At 40.0% G+C, this 27972-nt stretch overlaps 1 protein-coding gene across 1 annotated transcript in view; it reads right to left on the bottom strand.

The window, feature by feature from the left end:
• Nucleotides 1–27972, bottom strand: part of ARHGAP10 (Rho GTPase activating protein 10) — a 294968-nt gene that overhangs the window by 48150 nt on the left and 218846 nt on the right. Inside the window, exon 15 of the mRNA XM_025384845.1 lies at nucleotides 3446–3596. Coding sequence (XP_025240630.1) covers nucleotides 3446–3596 — 151 coding nt within the window. The remainder of the gene's footprint in view (nucleotides 1–3445; nucleotides 3597–27972) is intronic.

The following is a 27972-nucleotide window of genomic DNA, read 5'->3' as shown; positions in this document are numbered from 1 at the left end:
TTGAAAATGAAATGAAAGCAAACCTTTGATTTCTAATCTTTTTAGCACTTAGCAGCCTACCTCATATTTTGCTTTTTCATAACTGACTTAGCCAAATCTACTCAGCTTTGATGTTCATGAGATTAAATGTTATATGAAAACTGAGCAATATGGCTTCAACAAAATAATAAAAGATGAGAATCTCACAAAGATTTAACAGCTGCTCTAATTTAAGAAAACTAGCCAGATATTATATCCATTTTAGTTCATATTAATCATCAATAAGAACCTTAAGCAAGTAACTAGAATTTTAAAGTCTTTTGCAAATAAGTTTAATATCATTTAATCACATATTACAAAGAAAAATAATGAGCATACACAGTACGGCTAAATGCGCCAATGCCAATGGAAGTCTTTACTAAAGTAAAAGACACTCGGTTTATTTAGTTAAACTGGTCATCTCTCAATTGGGAGTGGGGGTGAGGCTGAATGAACATAACAGAAAACGTGTCTCCCAGCAAAGGATCTCCCCTCCGGCTTCATGCTGGGTTTTCCACATCCAGGCCCATCCTACCGTGACACATGCTAACAGGCTTGCTGACTCTTCACTGATGCTTTTTTGATCTGACTGATGTTGAACTGAAACCAATTTTGAGTGTGTTCCAAGACTGGCTGTTTGGGACATCACACAGTTTCATACTCTACTCAGTGTAGAAGAAGAAATAACACACCACAAACCACTTCACTCAAATACCAAATCTCTGACCAAATCATAGGGCTGAAGAACATCTCCAGTCATCCAATCCAGTTCCTCGAATCTTGGCAGATAGTCTACCTAACTTATAAGCAAAAACTATTCGTCCTGGATTTAATTAAGTCAAATTTAACTTATACTACAATGAGTCAAGGGGCGGGGGCAGGGAAGAGAGAAGCATATTTGTATACACATTTTCTATCTGTCCCATATAAACTAGAACATTTGGAAAAATAATCAACCAAAGTTGTCTATAATAACGCATATTTTAACCCAAACTAGATTAACATAGGAAGTCACTTCACTATTAACAATAAGAAAAAAATACAAAAAAACTAAACTTTTTGAAACCTTCAAGTCGTTTTGACAATTACATGATTCAAGCTACTTAAAAAAAAATTAAGTCCTAATGACAAGAATACATCTTCTTTTGGAAGTAAAGTTTTCAATATGCTAAGTGACTTTCAATAACATGAATAGTTGTTTTTAGTATTCTTTCCCTATATGCTTCCTTTCCAATAAATGTATTCACTTTCCCTTTTTTAGAATATGTAAAATATAAAAGCCTATGACAAAATATAGACCCTATTCTGTTCTCTCTGAAATAACTATTTTTTCACACAACTAAATCTTAACCACAAAAAACTGAGGGCAAGGGAGAATAACAGTTTTAAGTTGCTTTATCTTATCATATAACCTCTAAGACAAGATAAAATCACACTATGCCCAAACTTGAGTTTTCCTGATTCTGACAACTTAAAAAAAAATCCCAATGTTGCAACCAAGGATGAATATAAAGCTATAAAATACTTCATGAAATACAAAATGTAGAACAAAACATCATATAATGAACATAAAAATCAGACTAAAGAAGTTGAGTATCTGACAATCTTTTCCCTTAAAAACCAAGCAATTTTAACGAATTATTTTATCACCTGCAAGTTAGGAAGGCTATGACTGCACACTAGCTTGAGTGTTCCCATAAGAGATGTGCTAAATACCACTACAGAAGCTTCTTACCATTAATAATCACTTAGCAATCCAATGATCAAAAGGTTAATCCACTAAATAAATTTGATGGGATATTATGACCCCATTGCTAAGAACATCAAAATAGTAGATGTGATCCTAAGACCAAAATGTCCTTCCTTAGTCATCTACCTCATGAAATAGAGTCAATTCCATTTTGCTCAAGGGCCAAGGATCCATTTGAGGTATTCTGTGTCTTCCTGATTTCTTTTTCCTTTCCTACTTTCCAACATTTGCTTATTTCACTATTTATTAACACTTCCATCAGAGGACAAGTAAGATGTAAGAGAAGGTGCAATTCAAACCAGTCACTTTTACTCCTATTAACAACCCTGCTGAGAAAGAATGAACGTGAGAAAGAGACAGAAGAAAAAAGTTAGCTAGGATCAGAAGTTGAAATGAGTGTCTAAAAGGAAGTACTGAAATTATAGCTTAATTATAATGATTCATGTCCTTCCTCTGGAAATTATCCGATTGTAAAACTAATATTTGTATCATATGTACCTTTGTCTTAAGCAATATAAAAGAATTCCACATTTTAGCCCCCCTGTGTCATTACAGGAGGCATTCTGAGTCTTCCTCGAGATACCTCTAAGTCAGGCAAGCTGAAGACAGTTGTCACTGCTTGCATGGATTTCTGGATATTAACCACCTGGCCATGTGTGCAGGCAGCTGCCTATGATGAAGGCATTGTATTTGTCCCCATCCTCATCCCCTTCGTCACTCTGCTAATCTCACACTTCCCAACTAAGGTAACCTGGGTAGCTCGGGGATAATAAATGAAAGATTCTTTTCTTAAAAAAAGAGGACAAGAAGAAGAAAGAAGACTACTTTCAAATTCAGCAAATGTTCTCAATAAGAGGAAGGCCTCATAAGACGAGTCACAGCTTCAGGCTGCGTACTGAAAATGGCAGGTTTGGATAGCAGAATCTTATTCTCCACACCAATAACCACATTATTACAAATCAGCAATGGGAGGCCTGTGCACAGCTCCCAGTCTTGTTTTGTATGGATCAGTGTTGAAAACTCAGATTCTAGGCTCTGTAAAAACTGGGCAATCTGGCAACACTGAAACAACAGAGCCACATGGCAATGATTACCTAGAACAGGGTGGCTCAGATAGGATGTGAGAACTTCCACTGGCCAGAATTCCACTGCAGCCCAGTTCCCACAGGCCTGGCCCAGGTAGGCAGGTCAACTTGCCACCCCTGCCGTAAGATGAAGCATTCTGCCTGATGAGCAAGTCAGAAAAATGGGGCAAGTAAGGCACACAAGCCGTAAACCCCGGTGTGATGGTGAACTGTGCCTTTAATCTAGATGCATTTAACATGAGACTCCATCCGCTCCTCTCATAAAAGATCTGCTTTAATTTTAGTTCCCCTTCCATTTGTCTCAGGGTTATGTAACCTCACAGGAGGTCACACAAGTCTCCCGAAAAAGAAATTTAAGCTGCCTTTTAAAAATAAAAAAAGAACCATGCATAACAAAGACAAACATAAAACCGAAACTTGAGTTTTCCCCCTTACAAAAAAGCTTCACCCTCCCTGTAAATCTCAAAATTATAATCTTAAGGGAAGAAGAAATGAAAACACAGACAACAGAAAACTGTGGCCTGCCCTGAGGACATCTGATATGTCATACTCTCAACATGCTATCAAGCAAAAAATATCATTAACATCTTACCATCTTCCAGCTCCAGACAAAGATTGTAGACGGCCACGGGCCTCTTGGTTCTCTGGCCTTGTCTCTTTGACTGCCTTGGTGGCGCATTTGGGGGCGATGCTGACAGGCAGGTCGGCTCAGGGAATGTGGTATCGGGCGGCGTCCGAAAAATCTGCCATCAAAGCATAAAGGACAGGAATTATTTACCATGAACAGAAACCTGTCTGTTACTCCAGTAAACGAGCACCACAACATTTGATCTGGAGTTCATTCAAGACAGGCTAGAGCCCAAAATTCATTCCTTCAAATGAAGGGAAGAAGTCATAGCCTTTTATTTTTTTAACAGAAGATTCCAAAATAAAATATCTGATTAAATTTAAGTCAAAACGACATCAGATTGTTATGTATCAGATAATTCATTCCAAAACTAAACACGTAAAACTATCGTTAGCAGATATAGACAGTACCACAGCCCTTCATCTCCAAAGGAAGCAGCCAGGATAAAACATTAAAAATAAGTATTTCATTAAATTTTACAGAAGGTTATATTTACACCAAAACGTTGGCCTCAATTTTTTCCAAACTACGTAAACAGAAACATATGACTGCAAATACTTTTTACACACTTAAAAATAGCCTATGCTTATGAAATTACCTTTCTAGCTTCCCATTTACATTTTTCATAAAATGTTTTCTAGATTTTATCAATTCAGTTAATACCCCTCTTTTATTTCCCCTTTCATTTATGAAACCTAGAATATTAGCACCTTGATTTATCTACAATGTCATTCACAGATCAGTAATAATAACATTAATTAAAATGTGCTGCTCCTTTGCTTAGCAAATTTTGAGAAAAGCAATTTGTGCCACAAAGGAAAGCATATCATGCAGAGGTGATTGATAATAGACCCTCCATAGCTGCGAGATCCCAGTTTAGAGGCTTCCTTCCAGCAATGCTGCAGGCCCTTCATCCTTCAATAAAGTCACAAAGTAAAATACATTAGAGATATCAACATAATAGAAGCTGCATCTCTAAAGGGCTGACGTTCCTCAGGTGGAAGCAGAAAACAGGAAGAAAGTCAGTTAGCTTTAAACAAAACATGAATATAAAACCCACAAATACCTAATGTATGCAGGGCTTAAATCCTAGAGGGCAGGTTGATGGATGCAGCAAACCACCATGGCACATGTATACCTATGTAACAAACCTGCACGTTCTGCACATGTATCCCAGAACCTGCACATTCATTCTGCACATGTATAATTTAAAAACAAAAAGCACTGTGAGAATGTCTCACTGTTTTATATTTTTTATATTAAAAGAAAAAGTGGGACACAAGCTTCCATACAAGTGAGGTGTATCACTTACATATACATATCACTGAACAACTAACAACGATGTTGCAGTTTTAATTGCACAGTCTAAAAGTTCGCACCTTAAAACTATTACATACCAATAAAAATAAGCTATTTCAAAGAGAACATTTACTTTATAGTCCCATACTGCCCCCTCATGTGTAAACGAATTTTTTAAAAAATGATTTAAGTTACTGTAGACAAATATGTGCTAGCGAAAATTTAATTTATTGCTCCAACTGGTAACCTGCTAACAGCATGTTTCCACAAAATCTGTGTTCCAATAGGCCACTCTGGCCAACACTGAACTACTTATCTGCCTGAAAAACCCTCTGCGGCCTGGACTATCATCCACAGCTGCATTTACTGCCATGTGTCATTGTTCAGATGTAAGAAGGCTGTGGGGTGGTGGGAACAGGAGAGTAGTTAAGTTGAGAAGTCCCATAACAGTGAAGGAGAGAAGAAAAGCCAGGAAACAAGACTCCACTGAAAAAAAAATGGCACCTGTGACATTTAAAACAGCTCCCCAGCTTACCTACTAACATGTTTGATGTTTACAAACATGGCAGATGCCTCTAGGATGTCACCACAATGGAAAACCAAGCCATACACACAGCCAGTATATCCAAAGCATAAATTAGCAAAGAAAAAGTTATATCCCAACAACTGGTGATGGATAGATGATAACCTTCCAAACAGAAACGGTGCAAATGCTGAAAACTGCCCCACCTCTTTCCTCCAGTTTGAAGTGAGGGTGTTGGGGAAAGGGTGTGGAGGGGTGAGGTGTGGAGGGGTGAGGTGTGGAGGGGTGAGGTGTGGAGGCGACCCCAAACTGCAGAGCCAGACTATCAAGCAAAACGAGACCCTGCAGAGGACTGATCTCAGTCCTTCCCAGCACCTCAGTCCAAATCTCAGGGCTGGGCCCAACCCAGGTTGGTCTCCAGAAGACGTAAGGCACTGTTTAGCTCACATCAGAGTATCTGGGAATGAGGACCAGGCTTTGGAGTCTGTTTTGTTTTCTCTGGTTTACATCTTAAAGCTCCTCAGGTGATTCTTTTGTGTAGTCAAGACTAAGAAACAGTGATTTAGATATAGGTATTCCACAGTTATTTTATACTTGTCTCAGATGAACAAAAGTCAATATCAAAACACCAGAAAATGGGAGTGTAAATGAGTTCAACCATTGTGGAAGACAGCGCGGTGATTCCTCCAAGATTTAGAAACAGAAATATTAATACCATTTGACTCAGCAATCCCATTACCAGGTATATACCCAAAGGAACGTAAATCATTCTGTTATAAAGATACATGCCACGTGTATGTTCACTGCAACACTATTCACAATAGCAAAGACATGGAATCGACCCAAATGCCCATCAATAATAGACTGGATAAAGAAAATGTGGTGTATATACATATACCATAGAATACTACGCCGTCATAAAAATGAACAAGATCCTGTCCTTTGCAGGGACGTGGATGGAGCTGGAAGCCATTATCCTCAGCAAAGTAATGCAGGGAAAATAATAATAATAATAATAAGAAGAAGAAGAATAAGAATAATACGCATGTTCTCACCTATAAGTAGGAGCTGAACGATGAGAACCATGGACACATGGGGGAACACACACTGAGGCCTGTCAGTGGGGCAGGGGGAGGGAGAGCATCAGAAAGAATAGCTAATGCACGCTGGGCTTAATACCTAGGTGATGGGTTGATAGGTGCAGCAAACCAGCATGCCACACGTTTGTGTAACAAATCTGCACATCCTGTACATGTACCCCCAGAACTTAAAAGTTGAAGGGGAAAAAAAACACCAGAAAAACTATTTCATAAAATTTGGCACTGTACACATATAATTAATTTCTTGAACCTTGCCAAGTCCTAATGAGGTATAAAATATGCCAAAGATTCTAAACACACACCACACCCTCAATAAGTTCTATGTTGTATAGGTTGAACATCCCAAATCCAAAAATCTGAAATCTGAAACACTCCAAAATCTGAAACTTTTGAGCGCTGACATGACACTCAAAGGAAACGCTCATTGGAGCATTTTGAATTCCAGATTTGGGATACTCAACTATTATACATAATGCAAATATTCAAAAATCCAAAAAAAATAGAAATTCATAACACTTCTGGTTCCAAGCATTTCCATGAAGGGATACTCAACCTGTATTAGCACTTCAGAAAGCTAAGCTATCATCCCGATTAACACGGGCAGCAAATCACAGATGCTCATCTGAGATAGCACTATCCTGGCTTTTAAATCTTAACAGCTACGGAAGGTTAGGTTAGACTTTGTTTGTGTTTTGTTTTGTTTTGTTTTGTTTTGTTTAGGTGGAGTGTCACTCTGTCGCCCAGGCTGGAGTGCAACGGCGTGATCTCAGCTCGGCTTGGCTCACCGCAACCTCCGCCTCCTGGGTTCAAACGATTCTCCTGCCTCAGCCTCCTGAGTAGCTGGGATTACAGGCGCGCACCACCATGCCCAGCTAATTTTTGTATTTTTAGTAGAGATGGGGTTTCACCATGTTGGTCAGGATGGTCTCTAACTCCTGACCTCATGATCTGCCCGCCTCGGCCTCCCAAAGTGCTGGGATTACAGGTGTGAAATGAGAACCATAAAGCTTGTACTATAGGGATTAAGTGACATAATGTTTATAAAGTGTTCAGTACAGTGCCTGGCACAGAGTAGCCAGAAATAAACGGTAGCTATTTGTATTCATAATATAATTGCAACAGTAAATAATTATAAAAATGAATTCAGACCCTCATGACTCCACTCAACTGCTATTTTACAGGGCACTAATTTCTTGGGGTCTTGAATATTCCACAAATTCAGTGCTCTGAACCAAGTTATTCTAAAGTGCTATGGAAAAGGACATCAAGCAATGGACTAAAGAAAAGTAACAAATGGAGCACTTTTTCAAAATTCCCAAGTAACCTGGAATCAAACAATTGTTTCCCGTATTTATTTCCATACTCTAGCACTGAAATTTTGGATATAAAATACTTCCTAATTCATTTAATACATTTAACATTTAATAAACACCTACTAGGTAGCAAGATTTCTCATAAGCAGCTTAGTAGTCTCAGCAGCCTTTGAGGTAAGATACTGTTCTACACATTTTACAAATAAGCAAAGCTCAAAAATTAAACAATTAGCACAAGTCTCTACGGTTTCAAAATGGTAGAGTTGGCATCTGAAGTTGGCTTTCATTCCAAAGTCACTGCTGCCAAACTATAAAAATATTATAGGTTTATGAAACAAACAACATTTAATTCTTAGGGAAAAATACTACCAGCTAGTACTATCTTCTATCTGTTTAGAAAGAGTAAAAGGGGGAATAGCTACATAAATTCACCATCCCCTTCCACATGTTCTGAGAATATATTACCTTTATATGCATTTACTTTGTCTTCCAATGCCCCAGTTCTGAAGCCTTTTTTTTTTTTTTTTTTTTTTTTTGATACAAAGCCATGCTCTGATGATCTCTCTGAAACACCAGGAATGACTTAAAGGGACACTGTTTTTAGATCTACAAGAAGAGGAAGTAGTAAAACCTATTTACTTTAAAATTCTGACCTGTGATTTTGGCAATTGAATTCAAGAAGATAAAATGTAGCTTATCTTGTTCTACATTACCAAGATGTATGTCATCTCTAAAGATAATACTGATTTGCCAATTCTAGAACCACTGCATGGATGCAAATTCCTCTTAGTGCCCAGGTCTCCTTCTAAGATTACCCAGCTCTCCCAACTTTCCTGACATCACACCTCTCACTGCCTTTGTTCTAGGAGAGATGAACTTATCTTAAGCAATATTGAGAATCAAGAGATTACATCTATTCAAAACTTTTATTCCTCCCAGGGTGAAAATTTTTTCACAGCACCTACATATTTACAACATAAGAAAAACTCAAGTCTGACAATCCAATGACAAAAAACACTCCACGCGTAGGCATGCCAGGTAAGGAAGTGCTTGCTTACTCGGGTCTCCTAAGAGTGCCAGCACAAACAGAAGTCTGGCACTACTGTTCAGAGTTACAGATTCCTCAGACACAACACAATGGATGTTTATGCCCATGGGACTCAGCCATTTATACAACTCCCTCCCCAAGTCCTTCATGCTCTGCTACCAGGGGCCACATGTGGAAATGACTGCACCACTTCTGCCAGAAATACTTTGCCAGTAACAGGATATAAGACAGTCTCTGAAAATTCTGCTTTAGCACACAACTTAAACCTGAAGCATTTGATTGAACTGAATTAATACATACTGTAAGTCCACAGTATCTATCTATGTAATGATATCACACTTCCTCTCCTTGAATTCCTTTACATACATACACATATACTCACATACATATTTATGGTTACTGGCTCATCACTGTCACAGCTCTCATTATAATTTTGGGATGCTTCAGACCTTAGAAGCAGGCCTCAGAAAACAGAATCTCTCTCTGCTCTCCCCAAGGTAGGTATCTTCCCCTGCATTAAAGAACTGGCCTTCCTGGCTTACCTAGTAATTATTTATATTAAAAGAAAAAGTAGCACACAACCTTTGATACAAGTGAGGGTGTAACAGGTACTGTCTATACCTAAAGACAGTTTTACCTGTTTAGTTTTGGAATGAATTATTTGATGTGTAATGATCTGATGTTGTTTTGACTTAAATTTAATCAGAGATTTTATTTTCGAATCTTCTATTAAAAAAATAAATCCTCTGACCTTTCTTGTCTGACTTTAGGTCATAAGACCTCCATTTCAGAAGGCGTCTTGCTCTGTATTCTGGAGGAGGGAATGCTGCACAGAAAGGCCAAGAAGAATCTGAACAGTCAGGCGTTGCTGGGTTTCTCTTTCAGTCCATTAGCATTAGATCAGACCCTTTCTGTACAATTATATTTCCACTTTGTGGTCAGTCATGCCCATCCAATGAAGTCTCCATAAAAGGCCCAAGAGGGTAGGGTATGAAAAGCTTCTGGAGAGCTGAACACAGAGCTTCCTGGAGGGTGGTACACCAAGGGGAGGCATGGAAGCTCCACACCCCTTCCTCCATAGCTCACCCTATGCATCTCTTTATCTGTATCCCTAGCAATATCATTCATTCATTCATTTTACTTTTTTGAGACAGAGGCTCACTCTGTCCCCCAGGCTGGAGTGCAGTGGCACAATCTTGGCTCCCTGCAATCTCCGCCACCCAGGCTCAAGTGATTCTCCTGCCTCAGCCTCCCGAGTAGCTGGGATTACAGGCATGCACCACCACACCCAGCTCGTTTTTTTTGTTTGTTTGTTTGTTTGTTTAAGTAGAGATGAGGTTTCACTATGTTGCCCAGGCTGGTCTTAAACTCCTGGCCTGAAGTGATCTGCCTGCTGCAGCCTCCCAAAGTGTACAATGTCCTTTATACTAAATCGGTAAATGTGTTCGAGTTCTGTGAGCCACTCTAGCAAATTAATCGAAACCAAAGCAGGGGTTGTGGGAACCCCAAGTGGTCAGAATTTCTGGAAGTCCGGACTTGCGACTAGCATCTGAAAAGGGGGCAGTCTTGGGGACTAAGCCCTCCATCTGTGGCATCTGGCACTACCTCCAGGTGCTGGAACTGAATGGGAGGACACCTAGCTGGTGCTCACTGGAGAGCCGACTACTTGCTTGGTGTGTAGGGAAAACCCCCACACATCTGGACACGGAGGTTTTCTGTGTTGATTGTTGTGTTATGAGAACAGAGGAAAAAACAATTTGCATTTTTTCCCTCATTAATTTTTTTTTTTCTTTCAGAGACAGGGTCTTGCTCTGTTGCCCAAGATAGAGTGCAGTGGTACAATCACAGGTCGCTGCAGCCTTGAACTCCTGGGCTCAAGCAATCCTCCTGCCTCAGCCTCTTAAGTAATTAGGACTTCAGGCGTGTGTCACCACAACCAAGTAATTTTTAATGTTTTTGTAGCCAGGCTAATCTCGAACTCCCAGTCTCAAGTGACCCTCCCACCACAGCCTCTCAAAGCACTGGGATTAGAGGTGGGAGTCACTGCATCTAGCTCCAGTAATTCTTTTTTAAAAAGATGTTTCTACCAACGAGTTCCCTGGTCTTTATTATGATAGGAAGATTATGTTTGTATGTTCCTATGATCTCAAATAATAACAGGTGCAACTTCTGGGTACTTGCCACACGCCTGACATTATGCCAAGTGCTTGACTTACAAAGATTTGAACCCACTTCCCTCACTCCACTGTACGTGTCTTGACCACTGTGTTCCACTGCCTCCAACATCACCCAGCCATACCAAGCCCCATTCACAGTGTGTCCTCCGTGCTGATGGCTTATTTCACAGAACTATACTTATCCATAAGCAGACAGAGGTATTTCCAGAAGACAGCTAGAAATCAACGCAGGCTCTCCTAAGTTAACATAGAAAGGAGGGACAGAAATAAAACGTCCAGTCTTCTTTCTAAAATAGCACAGTTACAAAATGGCCAAATACTACTTTGAGCTTTGGAGTCTACAGGTTTAAGCAAACCCTGATCACCTTGGGGTTGTTTGACTAGGTTCGCTCCAAGGTAACCTGAACTTCAACTTACAACTTAACCTCAGAGTAGCTACCACGTGAACAGTACACAGAGAGAGCACTGAAAACCTTTTCCAGCTCTCTGTCCTTGAATCACCGTGACTAAATATGGGTCTTTTCTAGAAAATTTAACTAGAATTGACGACAGGGTCTGACAGTAAAATACCAGTTGGGTTCAGGCTTGAGGCTGGAAATATTCTACAGTTTCATGTTTGTTCTGGTTCATTAAAACTCAGAATCTTGAAGCTGGAAAGTATCCCAGTTACCCCTTAGGCCAAGCCCATTATTTCACAGTTGAGCAAACTGAGGCCCCGTGGTTAAAGATTTGCTCATATTCACACCACTAGTCAGTGGCAGAGTCAGGCCTTCTTCCCAGAGCAGGTCTCACGGCCAACTGCTACTTCCTATCTTGCTAGCTTTGACCCCTGCTTTCTAACAAAGTACCCCTCATGCATGTACTTCCTCTTCTGGGCAGATTTTGCTAAATAGCTGAAATTCCTCAAAGGGATTTCCAATGCATTACAGATGCAAGAGGCTGACATAAGAGCATAGGAAGGGTCCTGTTTGGAGTCCTGCTGTGACCTATCAGTATGAGGCCCTCTCTACCATGTCACAGGAGACTAGAGAAAGGCCACTAGGAGAAAAGAGAGGGAAGAAGGGAACAGGAGACATTCCCCTGCCAGTGGTCACCTATCCCACAGGCTCAGGCCCCGACTCAGCATCGGCTTTTCAAAAAACAACGTCAACTTTGGTTTACAACTAAAACTAAAAGAAGAAAAAAGTTCTTTTCTGAAATATATCAAATTGGTACAGTTTCTGTTTTTCTAAATTTTTTTTAGGTTTTATTTCAGGAAACATTTTTAGACCCCTTTCCCAAGTTCCAGTGGGACATACCATATTGATTTCGGTAGCACTCTATATGCTAAATAGAGTGATACATAGCCAACTTTGGTTTTTGCATTAAAGATTTCAGCATATTGACAATCTTTATCAATCAGACTTTATAAAGTACAACACGCTCCAGAACTACCTACTCCACCCACAGGCATCTTCAGTGCCACTAACTAGGGATGCAACATCAGTGCCCTGTTTCTTCCAGTGTTTCATTTCACAAAGACCACCAACAGAAGGAATAATAACTATGATAATACGCTCAGAACCAAAAGGCATTCCAGACATTTTCACTACATCAACCTTCTCCCCATCGACATCAGGTGATCCTCTCCTGATTAAGCCAAAGCTGCATCACTATTATGTTCATGGTGTGAACATACATCCCCAATTATAAAATGTTGTTTTCTGGTTTGCAAACCTTTAAAAACACTCCAGGTGCAGTTTCATCAATTTGCACCTGCAAACATTTGGAAAACACAGCATATGATTTCCGAAGTCAGAAGAATACACTTCTCCAAATATAGCTGTAATGTTGACTTTCATAACCCAAATGTCTACAAATACTCTTCGCTCAGTAAAAAGCCAAAGCCTTTTTTCAATGTGTCCCTGGCTCACATGCAAACAAAAAGTTTACATTTCAGTAATAAATGCCTAGACTAACATTAATAAAATATACTCTATGTCAACAATAAGGCATACTCCGCACACAACATTCCTTTCTTTCTCCTCTTCTTCCTCCTCCTTCAATGTTGGTAACAACTTCTTAAAGTTCCTTTTCTCCTCTCTTTTCACCCTTCTTTCTGAGCCTCAAGCATTCCCTTAAAAATCACTGGGTCCTACTAGCAGCACAGAAGATCAAAACATAGTAAACGTACCACTGGCAGTCTTGAAGACCTGAGGATCCCCAAGAAGAGGATTTGCTCCCCTGGGATAGTGAGAACCCTGATAAAAAAGAGTCTTCCTTAAATGACACTGGTGAAACTTTAAACTAAGTAAACACATTTAGAACTAACTGACTCATCATCTCATGAAATTTCCAACATGAAGGATATTTTTCTTTTGGAATACAAGCCATGACCCTTAGTCATTTGGGTAGGCTACAGTAACTTTTTTTTTTTTTTTTTTTTTTTTTTTTTTTTTGTTGGAGATGGAGTCTCACTCTGTCACCCAGGCTGGAGTGCAGCGGCGAGATCTCAGCTCACTGCAACCTCCGCCTCTGGGGTTCACAGCATTCTCCTGCCTCAGCCTCCTGAATAGCTGGGACTACAGGCACCTGCCACCACGCTTGGCTAATTTTTTGGATTTTTAGTAGAGACGGGGTTTCACCATGTTAGCCAGGATGGTCTCAATCTCCTGACCTCATGATCCGCCCACCTCGGCCTCCCAAAGTGCTGGGATTACAGGCGTAACTTTTCCTAGAAAGAAAAAATAAGCCATGGACCTATTCATTCTCCAAAAGGAAATGTGCGAATTTTAGTCACAATGAAGAACACATCTCTTGAAGGCATGTATACGTATTTATCAGAATCATGTGAAACCTATTCCAAGTACACATATTTACAGGAATGGTTTACATATTTAAGAGAGAATCCAATATTTTCTTTTTTCCATTTCCATTTCAGCTCTAATAAAAAATAAAATGCCTAAAGCAAATTCACGTTTTGAAAGTGGTCAATGGTGGCATTTTAGGACAGGCTGCACTGAAGGTGGGAGGGGCGGATTACTATCAGTCTTCATACTGAATTACTGTTTCTAAAATTTATAGGAACACTTTGCTTTTTTTAAATTGATAAACAATTTTTTCCCAAATTACAATTTATTCATGTTACAAAGGTGATAATGAAAACACATTATATTCCTTGTAGAAATGTTAGCAAACACAAAACAGCTCTTGAAAGAAGGTTTAAAAAAAAAAAAAAAAAAAAAAAACAGATAGACACCCATCATCCCCTACACAAGAACATTTCTATAAAATTTTGATGACTATTCTTTAGGGTCTTTTTCTTTTCTTAGAACATTTTGTCATTATAAAGAAGAAAACAGTCAATATATTTAATACAACTATATATGGACCTCAGGTTCCTAGAATTTATTCAGTCCCAGGTTATACATGAGATGTGGCCTCTGCAATATATGGGTTGGTGCAAAAGTTTAACTGTCAGTTTTACAATTATTTTTGCACCAACTTAATGTATCTATTAAGACTAAACTTTGGGGCAAGATTCAATTTCTAAACACATTAGGACACAACTAGATTTTACCATTCAATTGAAATGTTTCTAAACAAGGGTTTAGAAAATCTGCAAGAATACATTTTAAAAACATTCCAAACAGCACACTATTCCCACTCTCACCCCTGTCAACTTAAGTCTATGTGGAGGTCACACATACTGGTGTCGGGCACCAGCCTCTCCTTCAGTGTGAACTGCGCAATTCAGTTTAAGAAGTCTTACATATGATGACAAAGCATAATCTTTACCTCGCTCCTGCACCTTAAAAGGTATAAAGGTTCCTGCTTAGATTCTTGGATGACCTACTGGTTTGGAACTCGCTGCCACTCAGACATAGCAGCCATGTCCCAAAAGCACAGGGGGAAATTTCTCTCAGTGGGTATCACTTCACCTAGGCCTTGGACCAGCTTTGACATAAATGTTTGCAATCATAATAAATGAGGTCATGACATACTGTCAGGCGCATCCCCTTAACTGGAAGGAGGCAGAATAGTCAGGATAATGGCCATAGAACCACACACACAGGAAGGTCGAATGCCTTCATCTGTATTACTGTTGACATGCTAATAACTGTTTGGCACTTCTATCAGTAAGACACGGCCCACCTGCCAAATTGGGTCATGCATGCTTATCTTTGTCCAAGAAAGGATTTTAAGAACCCAGCACTGTCTGTAATTCTTACGTGCTTAGTTACTGGGAGATTAGCACATAAAGATTTTTATGTAATTCAAATCCCAACTAATAAACATAAAGGAGCCAACAATGAATGCTAAAACTAACTGGCTAAAGATGCCAAGGAACAGGATTCTTCAATATTCTCAGGGTGTCTCCTGATGGATTACAGTTAATTCCAAAGAGAAAATGGCTATATTTACAATTAGGAAATACAGCAGTCACTACCTGTGGCAATTTTAAAACAAGGCCACAAATTCTTTGACACTCTTTCCATCAAGAGGTGGAGTCTATCTCCCTGCCCCAGATTTCCCAAATCTGTGCAGGCTCCTAAGTGCTTCAATCAATAGCTGATGTGAAAGTGAACTATATTTGACTTCTGATGCTCGATCATGAAAGGTCCTATGGTCTCTAGCTTGTTTGCTGGAACACTCACTTGGAGCCCTTAGGTAGCCATGTCTGTGAGGAAGCTCAAGCTACATGAAGAGACCACATGTAGGCGTTGTGCTCAACAGTCCCAGGGGAGCCCAGCCTGTGAGTCAGCCCAGCCTAGGCACCAGATGTGAGTGCAGAAGCCTCCAGATGATTCCAGCCCACAGCTATTCAAACTTTCCCACCAGCTGAAGCCCCAGACATCAAGGAGCAGAGACAAGCTAAATTCGCCCCACCCTGCCTGAATTTGTCTGTATAATCATGAAAATAACAAGATTGGTTGTTTCAAAACACTAAATTTTGGGGTGATTTGCTATGTTCTGATAAATAACCAGAATAACACCCAAGGGGTCAAAGTAAATTTCACCAATAATGGAGCAAACTGATGTCATGTGCCTCTTGATGTGATGCACTTAGATCAGTATCATTCATCTATGTACCTCCCAAAAATACTTAACATGAATCTAATTGTGAAGAGTCAAATTAATGATCATTTTATAAAACAATTGTCCTGTACAGTTCAGAAGTGCCAATATCATGAAAGGCTAAGGCTGAGAAACTATTCTAAATTAAAGGAGACATGGCAATTATTAAATACAATATATGATCCTGGATTGGGGCAATTTTTCTATTAAAAATGTCATTTGGCGACAGGGAAATATAAATATGGACTACCATTAGAGCAGTACGTCTCAAACATTTACACACACACAAATCACCTGGTGTTCTTATTCAAATGCAGGTTCTGATTCAGCCCAATAGTCTTCAACTCTAACAGATTCCCGGTTAATGTTAATGTGTTGGACTACGGGCCACACTTGGAGTCATGATATACAGACAACAGTATTGTGACCATGTCAAATTTCCTGAATTTGTCCTTGTTTTTAGGAGACACATATTCAAATATTTAGGGATGAATTGATATAAAGGAACTCAGTCTCAAATTATTCAACAAAGATAACAATAATAGAATTATACTATATAGGGTATACACTGTTTATTTTAATCATTCTTGCAACCTTTCTGTAGGTCTAAAATTTTTCAACAAAAAGAAAGGTTATGAAAGATAATATGATCAACCCTACAAGGTTGATAGTTTTATTCCAATGATATAGATGAAAAAACAAATGGTTAAAGAGATTAAACACTGGTACACAATCATATTACTAATTTACTAATAAAGGGACATAAGATCATAATGTTCATTGCTATTTAAATGCACTATGGTCTTGAGAGAGTAACTTAACTTCTCTACAGCTCAGACTCCTGATCCAGCTAAAAGGGTTGCACCAGACCAGAGATATCTAGATATCTCCAACATCATGTTATTAACACAGGTCTACCATTTAATCACTATATTCCTCACCTACTTCATTCATAGGGCAGAACTTCATTCTCCCTCCAATCTCATGACAAGAAAAAGTGGGGGGGAATGGAAAACATAGCTAAAAACTGTATACTTAAACTAAGACCAAAACACAGACATCTATTAAGTTTTGATTAGTTAACTATAGGAAATTTAATTTCAAAAATTAAAAATGTTTAGGAATCAAGGTATATATCCACTCTAAGAAACAGCACTGTTCCTTATTCAGATACCAGAAACTGAGGTTTCACAAAAGTAGCCTTCACAACATTCTGAGTAAAGTTACCTACGCTTCCAACACTTGAGGTCCCAAAGAGAATCTCGGCTCAAAGGGCCAAAGGCAATTTCAAAAATTCGTTCCTAACTGCAACAAAAAATTATGCACAAAGTGAGGAGACGAAATTGAAGCTGAGTTATTAGTCCATCTGACTACATAGAGATCCCAAATTAGGCTCTGGATTATTACTTAAAAAATGGTGACCATCTGGAAATGTAGAAAAAGATAACCAGAAACTACTACAGGTTCACTAGAAACATGTGAATTAATTTCTTTCAGTACAGGGCTTGCAGACTGGGAAACATCAAAATTCTGTACATCTGCATTCTAACAAGGCCTTTAAAATTGTTAACACATTATATCCTTGCACATAAAATGAAGATCTATATCAGAGGATCTTAGCCTATATCAGAGGATCTTAACATTTTTTACCTCAAGACCTCTTTATACTCTTATAAATTATTGAGGATCTTGGCCAGGCGCGACGCCTCATGCTTATAATCCCAGCACTTTGGGAAGCCGAGGTGGGCAGATCACTTGAGGTCAGGAGTTGGAGACCAGCCTGGCCAACATGGTGAAACCCTGTCTCTACTAAAAATACAAAAATTAACCAGGCATGGTGGTATGCACCTGTAATCCCAGCTACATAAGAGGCTGAGGCAGGAGAATCACTTGAACCCAGGAGACCAGAGGTTTGCAGTGGGCCTATGTTACACCACTGCACTCCAGCTGAGCAACAAAGCGAGACTCCATCTCAAAGAGAGAAGCGGGGAGGGGAGGGGAGGGGAGGGGAGGGAAGTATTGAGGACCTCAAATAACTTTTTATGGTTTTTTTTTCCCCTAAGAACTTTTGATCGTGTGGATTATCTGTTGATATTGACAGTAAAACAATTAAAAACTTTTAAATATATGTATTATTTAACACAAAACCATTACATACTAACATCATTATTTTTCCAAAGCAAAAATAATTTAGTGAGAAGAAGGGCATTGTATCACATTTTGCAAATCTCTTTAATGTCTGACTTAACAGTAGACAGCCGGATTCTCTATCTCCTTCTGCATTCAATGTGTTAATATCACAGGCTATGTTGCCTCTGGAAAACACCACCCTACAATCGTAAACAATGAGAGTGAAAAGGGCAATTATCAGAAAAATCTCTCTCACCTCACAGATCCCTGAAAAGGTCTCAGGTAAGCCCAGTTCACACTTGGAGAACCCAGTCTTACATGCTGATATAGTACCTCTGAATAACAAGATTAAAAACAGCATACCCAACAGACACTGTTAGTAGAACTACGTTAATCTGCTGAGGGCTTCTCAATCTCAGCACTATTAGCATTTGGGGCCCGATAAGTCACTGTTGTGGAGGGACTGTCCTGTGCACTGTAAGATGTTCAACATCACCCCAGCCTCTACCCACTAGATACACACCAGGAGTACCACCACCCCCAGTGGGGATCACCAAAAATGTCTCTAGACACTACCAGATGTCCCCTTCAGGCCAAAATTGCTCAAGGTTGAGATCCACCACTTTAAACCTACAAAAATATTTCTAGTAGCAAGTCTTGGAGCTCTAGTTCAGTATCTGTCAGCACTGGCTTTGTCTTCATCAGCAGATGACATGAAACTGGGAGAGATACTGAATAATTTCCCGAGCAAGAAGTGCATCCAAGATACTTTCAGCAGGTTGGAAACAAAGAAACCAGCAATACTAGATTCAACAAAAAAACCATCAAGCAGTTCCGATATGTTTTAAAAAGCAGCTGCACAAGACCAGCAATGGAGACCGTGTGCCTCAGGAGCAGCAATGCAAAAGGTCAACATAAACAGGAAGCCGAGAATGAGGCCACCGCAGGCCATGACTGCAAGCTGATTAACCTTTTAGACAGGATGAACAAACACGGGGCACATCCAGAAGGAGGAAGATGCTAACCCCAACTGCAGTCCTGATTGACTGGGACACGCTAGGGCGTTACATTTCAGGTCTGCAGTAAGAGAATCACTGAGAAATAGAAGTGTCTCCAAAGACTGTGACCAGGGACATTCAAAGCTAAGTCATGCAACTGAAGGAACTAGGAAGAAACCCAGCAAGCCACAGTATCAATTTTTAAGTTCCAAAAGCATATCAAGTGGAAGAGGAATAAACCTGTAAACCTTGTGTTTGGCCCCAGAGTTAGTTAAAACCGGGAATTTGGGTTGAGAAGAAAGTATAAGGAGGGGAAAGCCTTCCGAATTGCTGAAGTTACACAATGCTTGAGCAGGTAAACTCAGGAGACAGTTCTGTGTCAGCAACGTTTTACAAGGTTAAGACTGGGATCTTTCCAAAGAGGTTCACACACTGCATGCAGGGCTTGAATAGCTGACTTATGAATCTCTGAAGAAGATACGTACCCGTCCCCAGAAGCTGTCCTCCCTCATCAAGCTATGTGAGCCAAGTGACTCATACTTCTCGCTACTGAGCAATCCTGTCAAGCTGACCTGTCACGCTCTTCTTCCCCCATCCCTGATAAACACACCATGTACCATGCTGGAATCTTAGCTCCCTTCCTTCCCCGATGACATCCACAGAGTAACCATGTGAACATGCCAATGGGACTGCCCTGATTATTTCAGGGAGGACCAGTAACAGTCATCTCATCTTAATATTCCTTTTATTCCGACTTTCTCTTTCCAAAAGAAAAGCGGGTCAGATAGTAAGTACACAGAAAAGGTTAATAAACTGTAACCATTTCATAAACACATGCATTAAAGTCATGCTGATTTAGCTCTCTAAACAGTAACCCTTTCTTCTTCTACAGAGAGAGATTTTTGTCCAAGAATATGATGATTAACTTCCTTGAAGTTTACTAAGTCCCACCGCACCTACAGGCAATTTCGTCTAATTTTTCTACATCCTATTATGGAAAAATACATAAATCAAGAAAAGCTATCCAGGTAGAATAGTACTACTGAGTGCTGTTCAGAAAAAGGCCACAAAGGTCCACTGATAAGCAAAGCATGTGTGCTGGGGGGCGCTGATGGGGAGGAAGAGAAGGGTGCATGGAAATCTTAGCCATGGAGCTGACTCTCCCAAATGCTGTTGATAGGGTGAGACAATATGAAGAGAGGGTAACTAATCACCTGTCAGATTCTCACTGCATTTTCACTGCCAGAGTTTTTTATCACATGAAAAGATGCAGATAACATGGTTATTCTTCTTTAATGCATAATCTTTTAAAAATGTTCCCTTTTTCCCCCTTAGAAGTACTCTCCTCTGGAAGTCAACAGGGAAATCAAATTCACAAAACCAAAATTCACTTTCAGTGACACTGTGGGACATAGCTTCTGTATGTTGAAGAAAGAGCTCCCCAATGCTCCACAGTGGCAGACCACCACCATATTATTACACTCGGAATATGCTGGCTTGGGGATGTGGGCATGGCACAGCAACAATCATCAAACTCTGCTGGGGTCAGGCTGGAAATAGCTGCAACAGGCTGACAAGGGTCACATATTTGACGTGTCCACCGTTTTGGTTGTCAGCTGGGTGCCTCCGTTTTCCCCACATCATGTCTGCTAAGGTCTGGGATGACCAAGACATTTTTTCACATGTCCAGTGCCTGGATGGGAAAGCTGGAACAGCTAGGGCCGGCCGGGCATCTCTCCCCGTCTCTGTAGCCTCTCTACACGGCGAGCATGGGCTTCCTCAACGCTTGGCAGGCCCAGGGTGGCTGAACTTTTAACACGGCAGCTGGCTTCCTCCAGAAAGAGCGTTCCAGGAAGAAAGAAGTGGTAGCTGCCAGTGTTCGGGACTTAATTAAGAGTCACTCCTGCCATAGTATAATGATGAAAACAGTCTCAGGTTCTACCCAGGTTTAAGGGAAAGAGACACTTACACCCCCACATCTCTATGGAAGGAGTGGGAAAGAAATTTGTGGCCACTTTTAATCTGCACTAAGAGACACGTCGTGTATTTCTTTCTTTCACCTCATACTGTATAATGAGACGGTAATTTGCATGAGTAAAATAATCATTCCCAAAGTAACTTCAACATATAAATGCCTCACAATTAACATAATACATTAAATAGATCATATACCTATAAATACTTCTCTCATTGCTTCAAGTTTTTGTCATTGAAGGACAAGACACAAGAACCTCAATCATGAGAGAGAAAGGACATAAAAATGTAAGGAGTACAAACTCAAAGAAGAATCAGATACACTGTTTAAAGTTTCTTCAAATTAAAACCTGGACCCTCCAGCAACTTCGTTTTACCCAACAGATTAATCAAATTGACGTATTTCTACACTCTGAGATACAGAACTAGAATATTTGTTTTTTAACTAATACACATTTTAATAGCCATTTAGTTGGCTTTTTAGTCAAAGAAGAAAACCACGAAAGGGCCATAATAATTGATAACACTGACACACACAGAATATTGTAAAATTCACTACTCAAGCCTTCCTTCTCCCATATATTTCTATGTATGTTTTTTTAAATAGAGATGGGGTCTCGCTATGTTGCCCAGGGTGATCTCAAACTCCTGGGCTCAAGTGGTCCCCCTGCCTCAAGCCCTCAAAGTGCTCAGATTGCAGGCATGAGCCAGCACAACCAGCTTATACATGTATATGAATACACAAGGGATCCTAGTAGATATGGTTCCACATTTAAATATTTATTATTTATTCACACACTAACTGAATGCCTAATATGGGACATGCAGCGTTATACACACTGGGAATAAACAAATAAGTGCAAAGACCCTGAGGCATAAATGTGCCTGGCATGTTCCAGGAATACCAAATAGGCCAGTGTGCCCGGAGTATAATAAGTGAGGGTATGAAGAGCAAGTTGGATCGGCAAGTGGCATGAGATTCTTTTTTTAATTAAATGCAGAGTGAGACAGGATACCAGTGTCTTGGAGATGGTTCCATTTTTCAGTGTATTAGTTTTCTATTGCTGTGCAACAAATTAGCATAATCTCAGCAGCTGAAAACAAACTGCTTACTCTTATTATCTTTTCTGACTTATGCTTTATATAAGGAAGCTATCAATGATCTCAAAGTTCCCATGGGTCCAGAGGCTAAGCACAGCTAAACTGTGTCCTCTGTTCTAGAGGTCCTCAATCCACAAAGCTATAATCAAGGTGTCAGCCAAGCTGTATTCTGGAGGCTGGACTGGGGATCAATCTGCTTCCAAGCTCACTCAGGTTGCTGGCAGAATTCATTTCCTTGCAGTTGCAGGACTAAAGGCCGTGGCTTTTGCTGACTATGGGCTGGAGGCTGCCTCAGTTCCTAGAGGCTGTCTGCAATTCCCTGCCACATGGCCCTCTCCAGAGACAGTTCACGTGGTTGATTACTTCAAAGCAAACGGGAGATTTTCTCTCTCTGGTCTAAGACAATCTCATATAATAAAAGATTTACCTCTGCTGTATTCTACGGGGTAGAATCAAGTTACAGGTGCTTGCACACAAGGGCCTGGGTCACTGGAGGTCATCTTAGGGTGTGTCTGCCACAATCCCTATCACTATTTAAATCTATTCATTCTTTTCAAAGGCTACAGAATGTTTCTTCCGCCTATTGAAGACTATTTGTTTCTGACTTTTGCATTAAAAGACAACGTGGCCGTGAAGGTGCTCTGCATTTCTGCAAAATTTTGAGAGAATATCTGTAGAGTATTTGGTATTTGATAGCACAGAGATGGCCTTCAAAGCCTAAGTCTATTTTTTATTTTTGAGATGGCGTCATGCTTTATTGTCCAGACTGGATTCAGACTCCTGGGCTCCTCCAGCCTCAGTCTCCTGAGTAGCTGGAATGACAGGCATGCACCACTGGACCTGGCTCTAAGTGCATTTCAAGCTCTACTGGACACTGCCAAACCCTCTCAGAAAGGATGTTCCAGCTCACACCCCTGCCAGCAGTACAGAAAACCATGTAATTCCTCCCCTCAAGGAGATTTCTCTCACGTCTCTTAGCAGAACTTCGCAGCTTTCTTCACATAGGTGTTCTTCACTCGTTGACTTAGGCTTACACTCAGATAAAAGACACTGTTAATAGGAGCTATTTTTCCCACTGTATTTTCTGATTCTTTTATTAAGGAAGCTATCCGTTCTGGTAATGCCTTTTAATCCTCCATGCTCATGAATCACGTTGTTACCAGGGAGTCCTTGCTCCCAGAACCCCTAAGATGGTGACAGGCCACTTCCAAGATGGTGGCAAGCCTCGTGTTCTCTGACCTGGGGTTCTTGGCCTCACGAATTCCAAGGAATGGCACCTTGGGCCATGTGGTGAGTGTTACAGCTCTATTAGAAGCTGCAGGTCACAGGAGAGAACTGTGGAACCCAGTGACTAGTGTTCAGCTCGATTACGACGAACCCGGGCACTCAGCTGTGCAGGAACAATGGCAAGCCTTTAGCCTGATAGGGAGCGACAATGAGGCCTTGCTGGATCAGAAGCACAGCAGACACCCTGCCGGATCCGGAGGGATGGAAGCCAGCAGCGGGTCTGCAATGGCAGCAAACAGCAGTGGTGGATGGCGAGCAAAAGCTCAGCTTGAGCGGTCACAAACACAGACCAGAAGAGTGTGCAGTTGCAAGATTTAATCGAGTGGAAACAGAGCTCCCATACAAAGGCAGGGGACCCAAAGAGGGCAGCTGCTGCTGGCTGGAATGTCTGGGTTTATATCCGGATCATTGTGTCCCTCAGGCAAGAGATGATTGGCTATTTCTTTACCTCCTGTTTTTGCCTAATTAGCATTTTAGTGAACTCTTCTTACTACTTGATTGGTCGGGTGTGAGCTAAGTTGCAAGCCCTGTGTTTAAAGGTGGAAGCGGTCACCTTCCCAGGTAGGCTCAGGGATTCTTACCTGGCCTAGGAAATCCAGCTAGTCCTGTCTCTCAATGTTAGCATAAGAGTTCTTCCATTTGTTTTCCAGGGCTTTCTATGTACACAACCATATCTGTGGATAGTACAAAATTTTCCCCTTCCAGGTTTTAAATACCACCTCGTTTCCCTCCCTTCTCTTTTCTTGTCTAGTTCTTCCAGAGCAATAGTCAATTAGAAATAGTCATGTTGTCAATATTACAAACATTTTGACAAACAGAATACTAAATTAAGGGCTAAAATACAAATTTTAAGATAGATTTAAGAAGTAGCTACGATTTCTGTTTCACTGAAGTACAATATCAGGAATTAATGTAAATTTTGTCAAATGCTTTTAGGAATCTGCTGACTTTCGCCTTTCACTTAATAATAGGATATATTAATTTCCAAATTATTTCCAAATACTGAGCCATGCTTGTGGCTCCATATCATCCCCTTTCAGGGATGAAACCAACTTAAACTGAAATGTTATAAAGTATTGATGCTATTTGCTGATATATTATTTAAGAGCTCTATATAATATTGATAAGTAAAACTGATCTACAACTTTATATCTTTCACAGACTTGGCATTAGTGCCCTGCTGATGTCACAAAAAGAATTTGCAGTTTTCCTTCACTATGGCGTAGACCAGTTTCAATATCCAAAGATTTAACTGTTTCTTTCTAGCTTAAAAGCATTCAGCAGTGAAAATATCTGTGGTGCTTTTTGGGGAACAGATGATTGCTCTTTGAAAATTTTCTCAGTTTATTCCACTAACTTCATTCAGATTTTTAACATTATAGATACTGTGTATCTATTATGTCCATATTTGTTTTTATACATGTAAGCCCTCTCTCCCAACCCCTTTTCTTGACTAGCCCACCTTTATCTATTTTATCCTCCCCAATCCCCCCCGAAATTTAGTATTCATAAACGCTACCTTTTTTTCTCTTTTCTAATTCATTAATTTCTGCTTTTATATGTATTATTATCTTCTAATTTGGGGAGTAGGTGAATGCTTTTTTTTTGACTCAGTTATACAGTTACTTAAGGCTATAAACTTCTCTCAGAATGTAAGTTTTGCCCTGCCATTTCAGTTTTGATATGCTTGTTTTTGTAATATTTTTTCTAGATATTCTATACTTTTTAAGGTTTCTACTTCAATCCATGAAACATGAAGGTTTTTGAAATTCCATATTACTAGGGCTAATTTTTTTTGCTCCTATTATTACTGTTGGTAATTCCTAGATTTGAGAAGTATTATGGATCAGAAAAAAAGTGATATTATTTCTGCCTTTTGAAATTTGACATTTTCCTTTGTGGCCAGAAACTGATACTCAAGACTTATCAACCTTAGAATTAATCTTTTTAGTGGATTATTTGACCAGGTTAAGTTATTCTTTGATTCAGAAAAAAAAATTATCTTGTTTTACCATTAAAATTATTTCTGTTCTACTTGTCTGGTTCTGTACCTGCCTTGATGCCTTCTGATGGGCCATCTTTGTCCTCTACATCTACTGCTGTCTCCGTCTTCTCTCATCTGTCTTTCTCCTTTCATTCACTGTGACTGTTTCATCAACCATGATCATTTTGTAACTTTTGATTCTACTCATTTCCATTTTGAAATTGTTCATTTGTTTTGAAATGTTGTTTTGGATGTCTGTTGTCTTAGCTCAGCAAGCTCCTTTAAAGAATCATATTTAGTTACTTTATTTTTGAATTCCCATTTTATTCAATACTTAGTTCTATAGAGATTAATTTTAGTAAGTTCATTTCTTCTCTTAGATCAGTATTTCTTCCAAAATAGATTACTGATGTACAGTTTACACTTTTCCCTCCTGCTGCAATACATTTGTGGACTCCACACTGGGTATTTTGGTTGGTTAATTTCAATTATATAAATGTTTTAAGTGGACAGCTTTGTTAACACTTTTTATTCACACCACTACACCAGGGGTGATAACTTCTTGAATCTCTTCCCATGTTCTGGATATCTGTGTTGTTCTTCCATGCACTACAGTTTTGCCTGCTCAGTGTTCTGTCTCCTGAGAGAATGGTTATTAGTCGGCTGGGGCTGCTATGACAGAATACCACAGACGGGGTAACAACAGAAATTTATCTTCTCACACTTCTGGAGGCTGCAAGTCCAACACCATGGTGCTGGCAGGGCTAGCTTCTCCTGAGGCCTCCCTCTTTGGCTTGCAGATGGCTGCTTCTCCCTGTTCCCTCACAACATGGCCTTTGCTCTGTGCACGTGCCTCTTAAGGACACCAGGCCTATAGGGTTAGGACCCCACCTTCATTACCTCATTTCACCTAATTACTTCCTTCAAGACCCTACCTTCGAATACAGTTACACTGGTTAAAGTTAGGGCTTCAACATATGAATTTTGGGAGGGGTCACAATTTAGTCCATAACAAATGGGTACAGGGAGGATGAGGATTCAGCCAGGCATCTATGCAGCCTGGTCATTGCCCTCGTCGCTGTGGTTTTAGTAACACACCTCGAGCTGTGTTCACTCCCCTGACTGGGCTGTACATGATTCCAACAGAAGCTCTGGTCCTCCAGTCACCCCGGGAGTCTCAGTCTCAGATGGGCAGTCTGGGCCAGTTTATCAACCACTTCCTATCATTCTCAAGGCACAAGATGGACAGAGTATGAGATGGTCACGTTAAGATAATCACACTGGAAATTATGAGGGTAGGAAACGAAACTCCCCCCCAGCTCAGGGTTCATCTTTCCCACCTTCCTCTCCTGAGGCAATTCATTTTTTATTTAGTTTCCATTTTGATGTTTTGTCTTTCGACTGCCTTCCTGTCTATTGCTGGAGATGGCTAACTCTGGGTGTTTACAATAGAGGTTCCCATAGGCCACATCGTAGCTATTCTCTCCTTTCTCTGAAAAGAGAGGAGAACAATCACAGGAGGAGCCTGTAACTTTGTGGAAGTTGCAAGTCTTTACCCAAAGCTGCCCAAACCATCTCCTGCACCCATTTCTTAAGAAGAGCTTTTTGAGTATTTCACACATACAGGCCTCCCATGGAAGGTCAAGGTGGGAGTATAAAAGAGATGGACCATGCAAATTTTTGGAAATTTTGTTTGCTGGTCTCTAGCCTTTGTCTCTGTTTGACTGATATCAGGTTTTTTTTTTCCTTCTTCTTCTTCTTCTTCTTCTTCTTCTTCTTCTTCTTCTTCTTCTTCTTCTAACCTACTGGTGGTCTATATTGTAAGGCTGACAAATCTGTCTTTACTATGTCATCTTAAAACATTTTTGAGATTCTGTTTTAGATAATAAGTAGACAAGAAATAATACCGGTAAATACATAAGGAAAATGTAATATACTGTGATATGTGGCAAGCTCTAACTTGATAAGCTTCCCTACTCCTCCCACACTCCACACTGTAAGTAGATGACATATTTTTATTACAGTATTTTAATATCACCCTTGCTGTTTTCACCTAGAGCAAGGGTTTCTAACCAGGTCTATTCATAGACTTTGGAGTTACTGTGTGCCCTTAAATCATATGTGAATGGTGTATACGCATTGGTATGTTTTCAGAAAGTGGGATTATTATCTTTCATTGAATCCTCAAAAGGATGTGAAACATAAAAACTGGTTATCACTGACCTAGAGGAATGAATGGGAAGGCTGCCAAGAATGGGTAGCAATGGAGAATGAAAGACAAATAAAAGGGTTTTAAGTTACACAGAATGTGGATAAAAACACATAGACTTCCAAAAAAGTTACACTGCGGATCTGTGGCCCTAGAAACGCAGTACTGCAGGAACCACAGAATAATACGATTACACACAAGAAACAATTCTCATTCAGAGGACCTTTCCACGTCGATCCATCAATAAGTACAGCTTACTCTGTGCTTATTAGCACATTAAGCACAAATGA

Source organism: Theropithecus gelada, chromosome 5 (assembly GCF_003255815.1).
Source record: "Theropithecus gelada isolate Dixy chromosome 5, Tgel_1.0, whole genome shotgun sequence".
Taxonomy (NCBI): Eukaryota; Metazoa; Chordata; class Mammalia; order Primates; family Cercopithecidae; genus Theropithecus; species Theropithecus gelada.
Note: the sequence above shows the minus strand (reverse complement) of the source record. Positions and strands in the feature narration are given on the sequence as shown.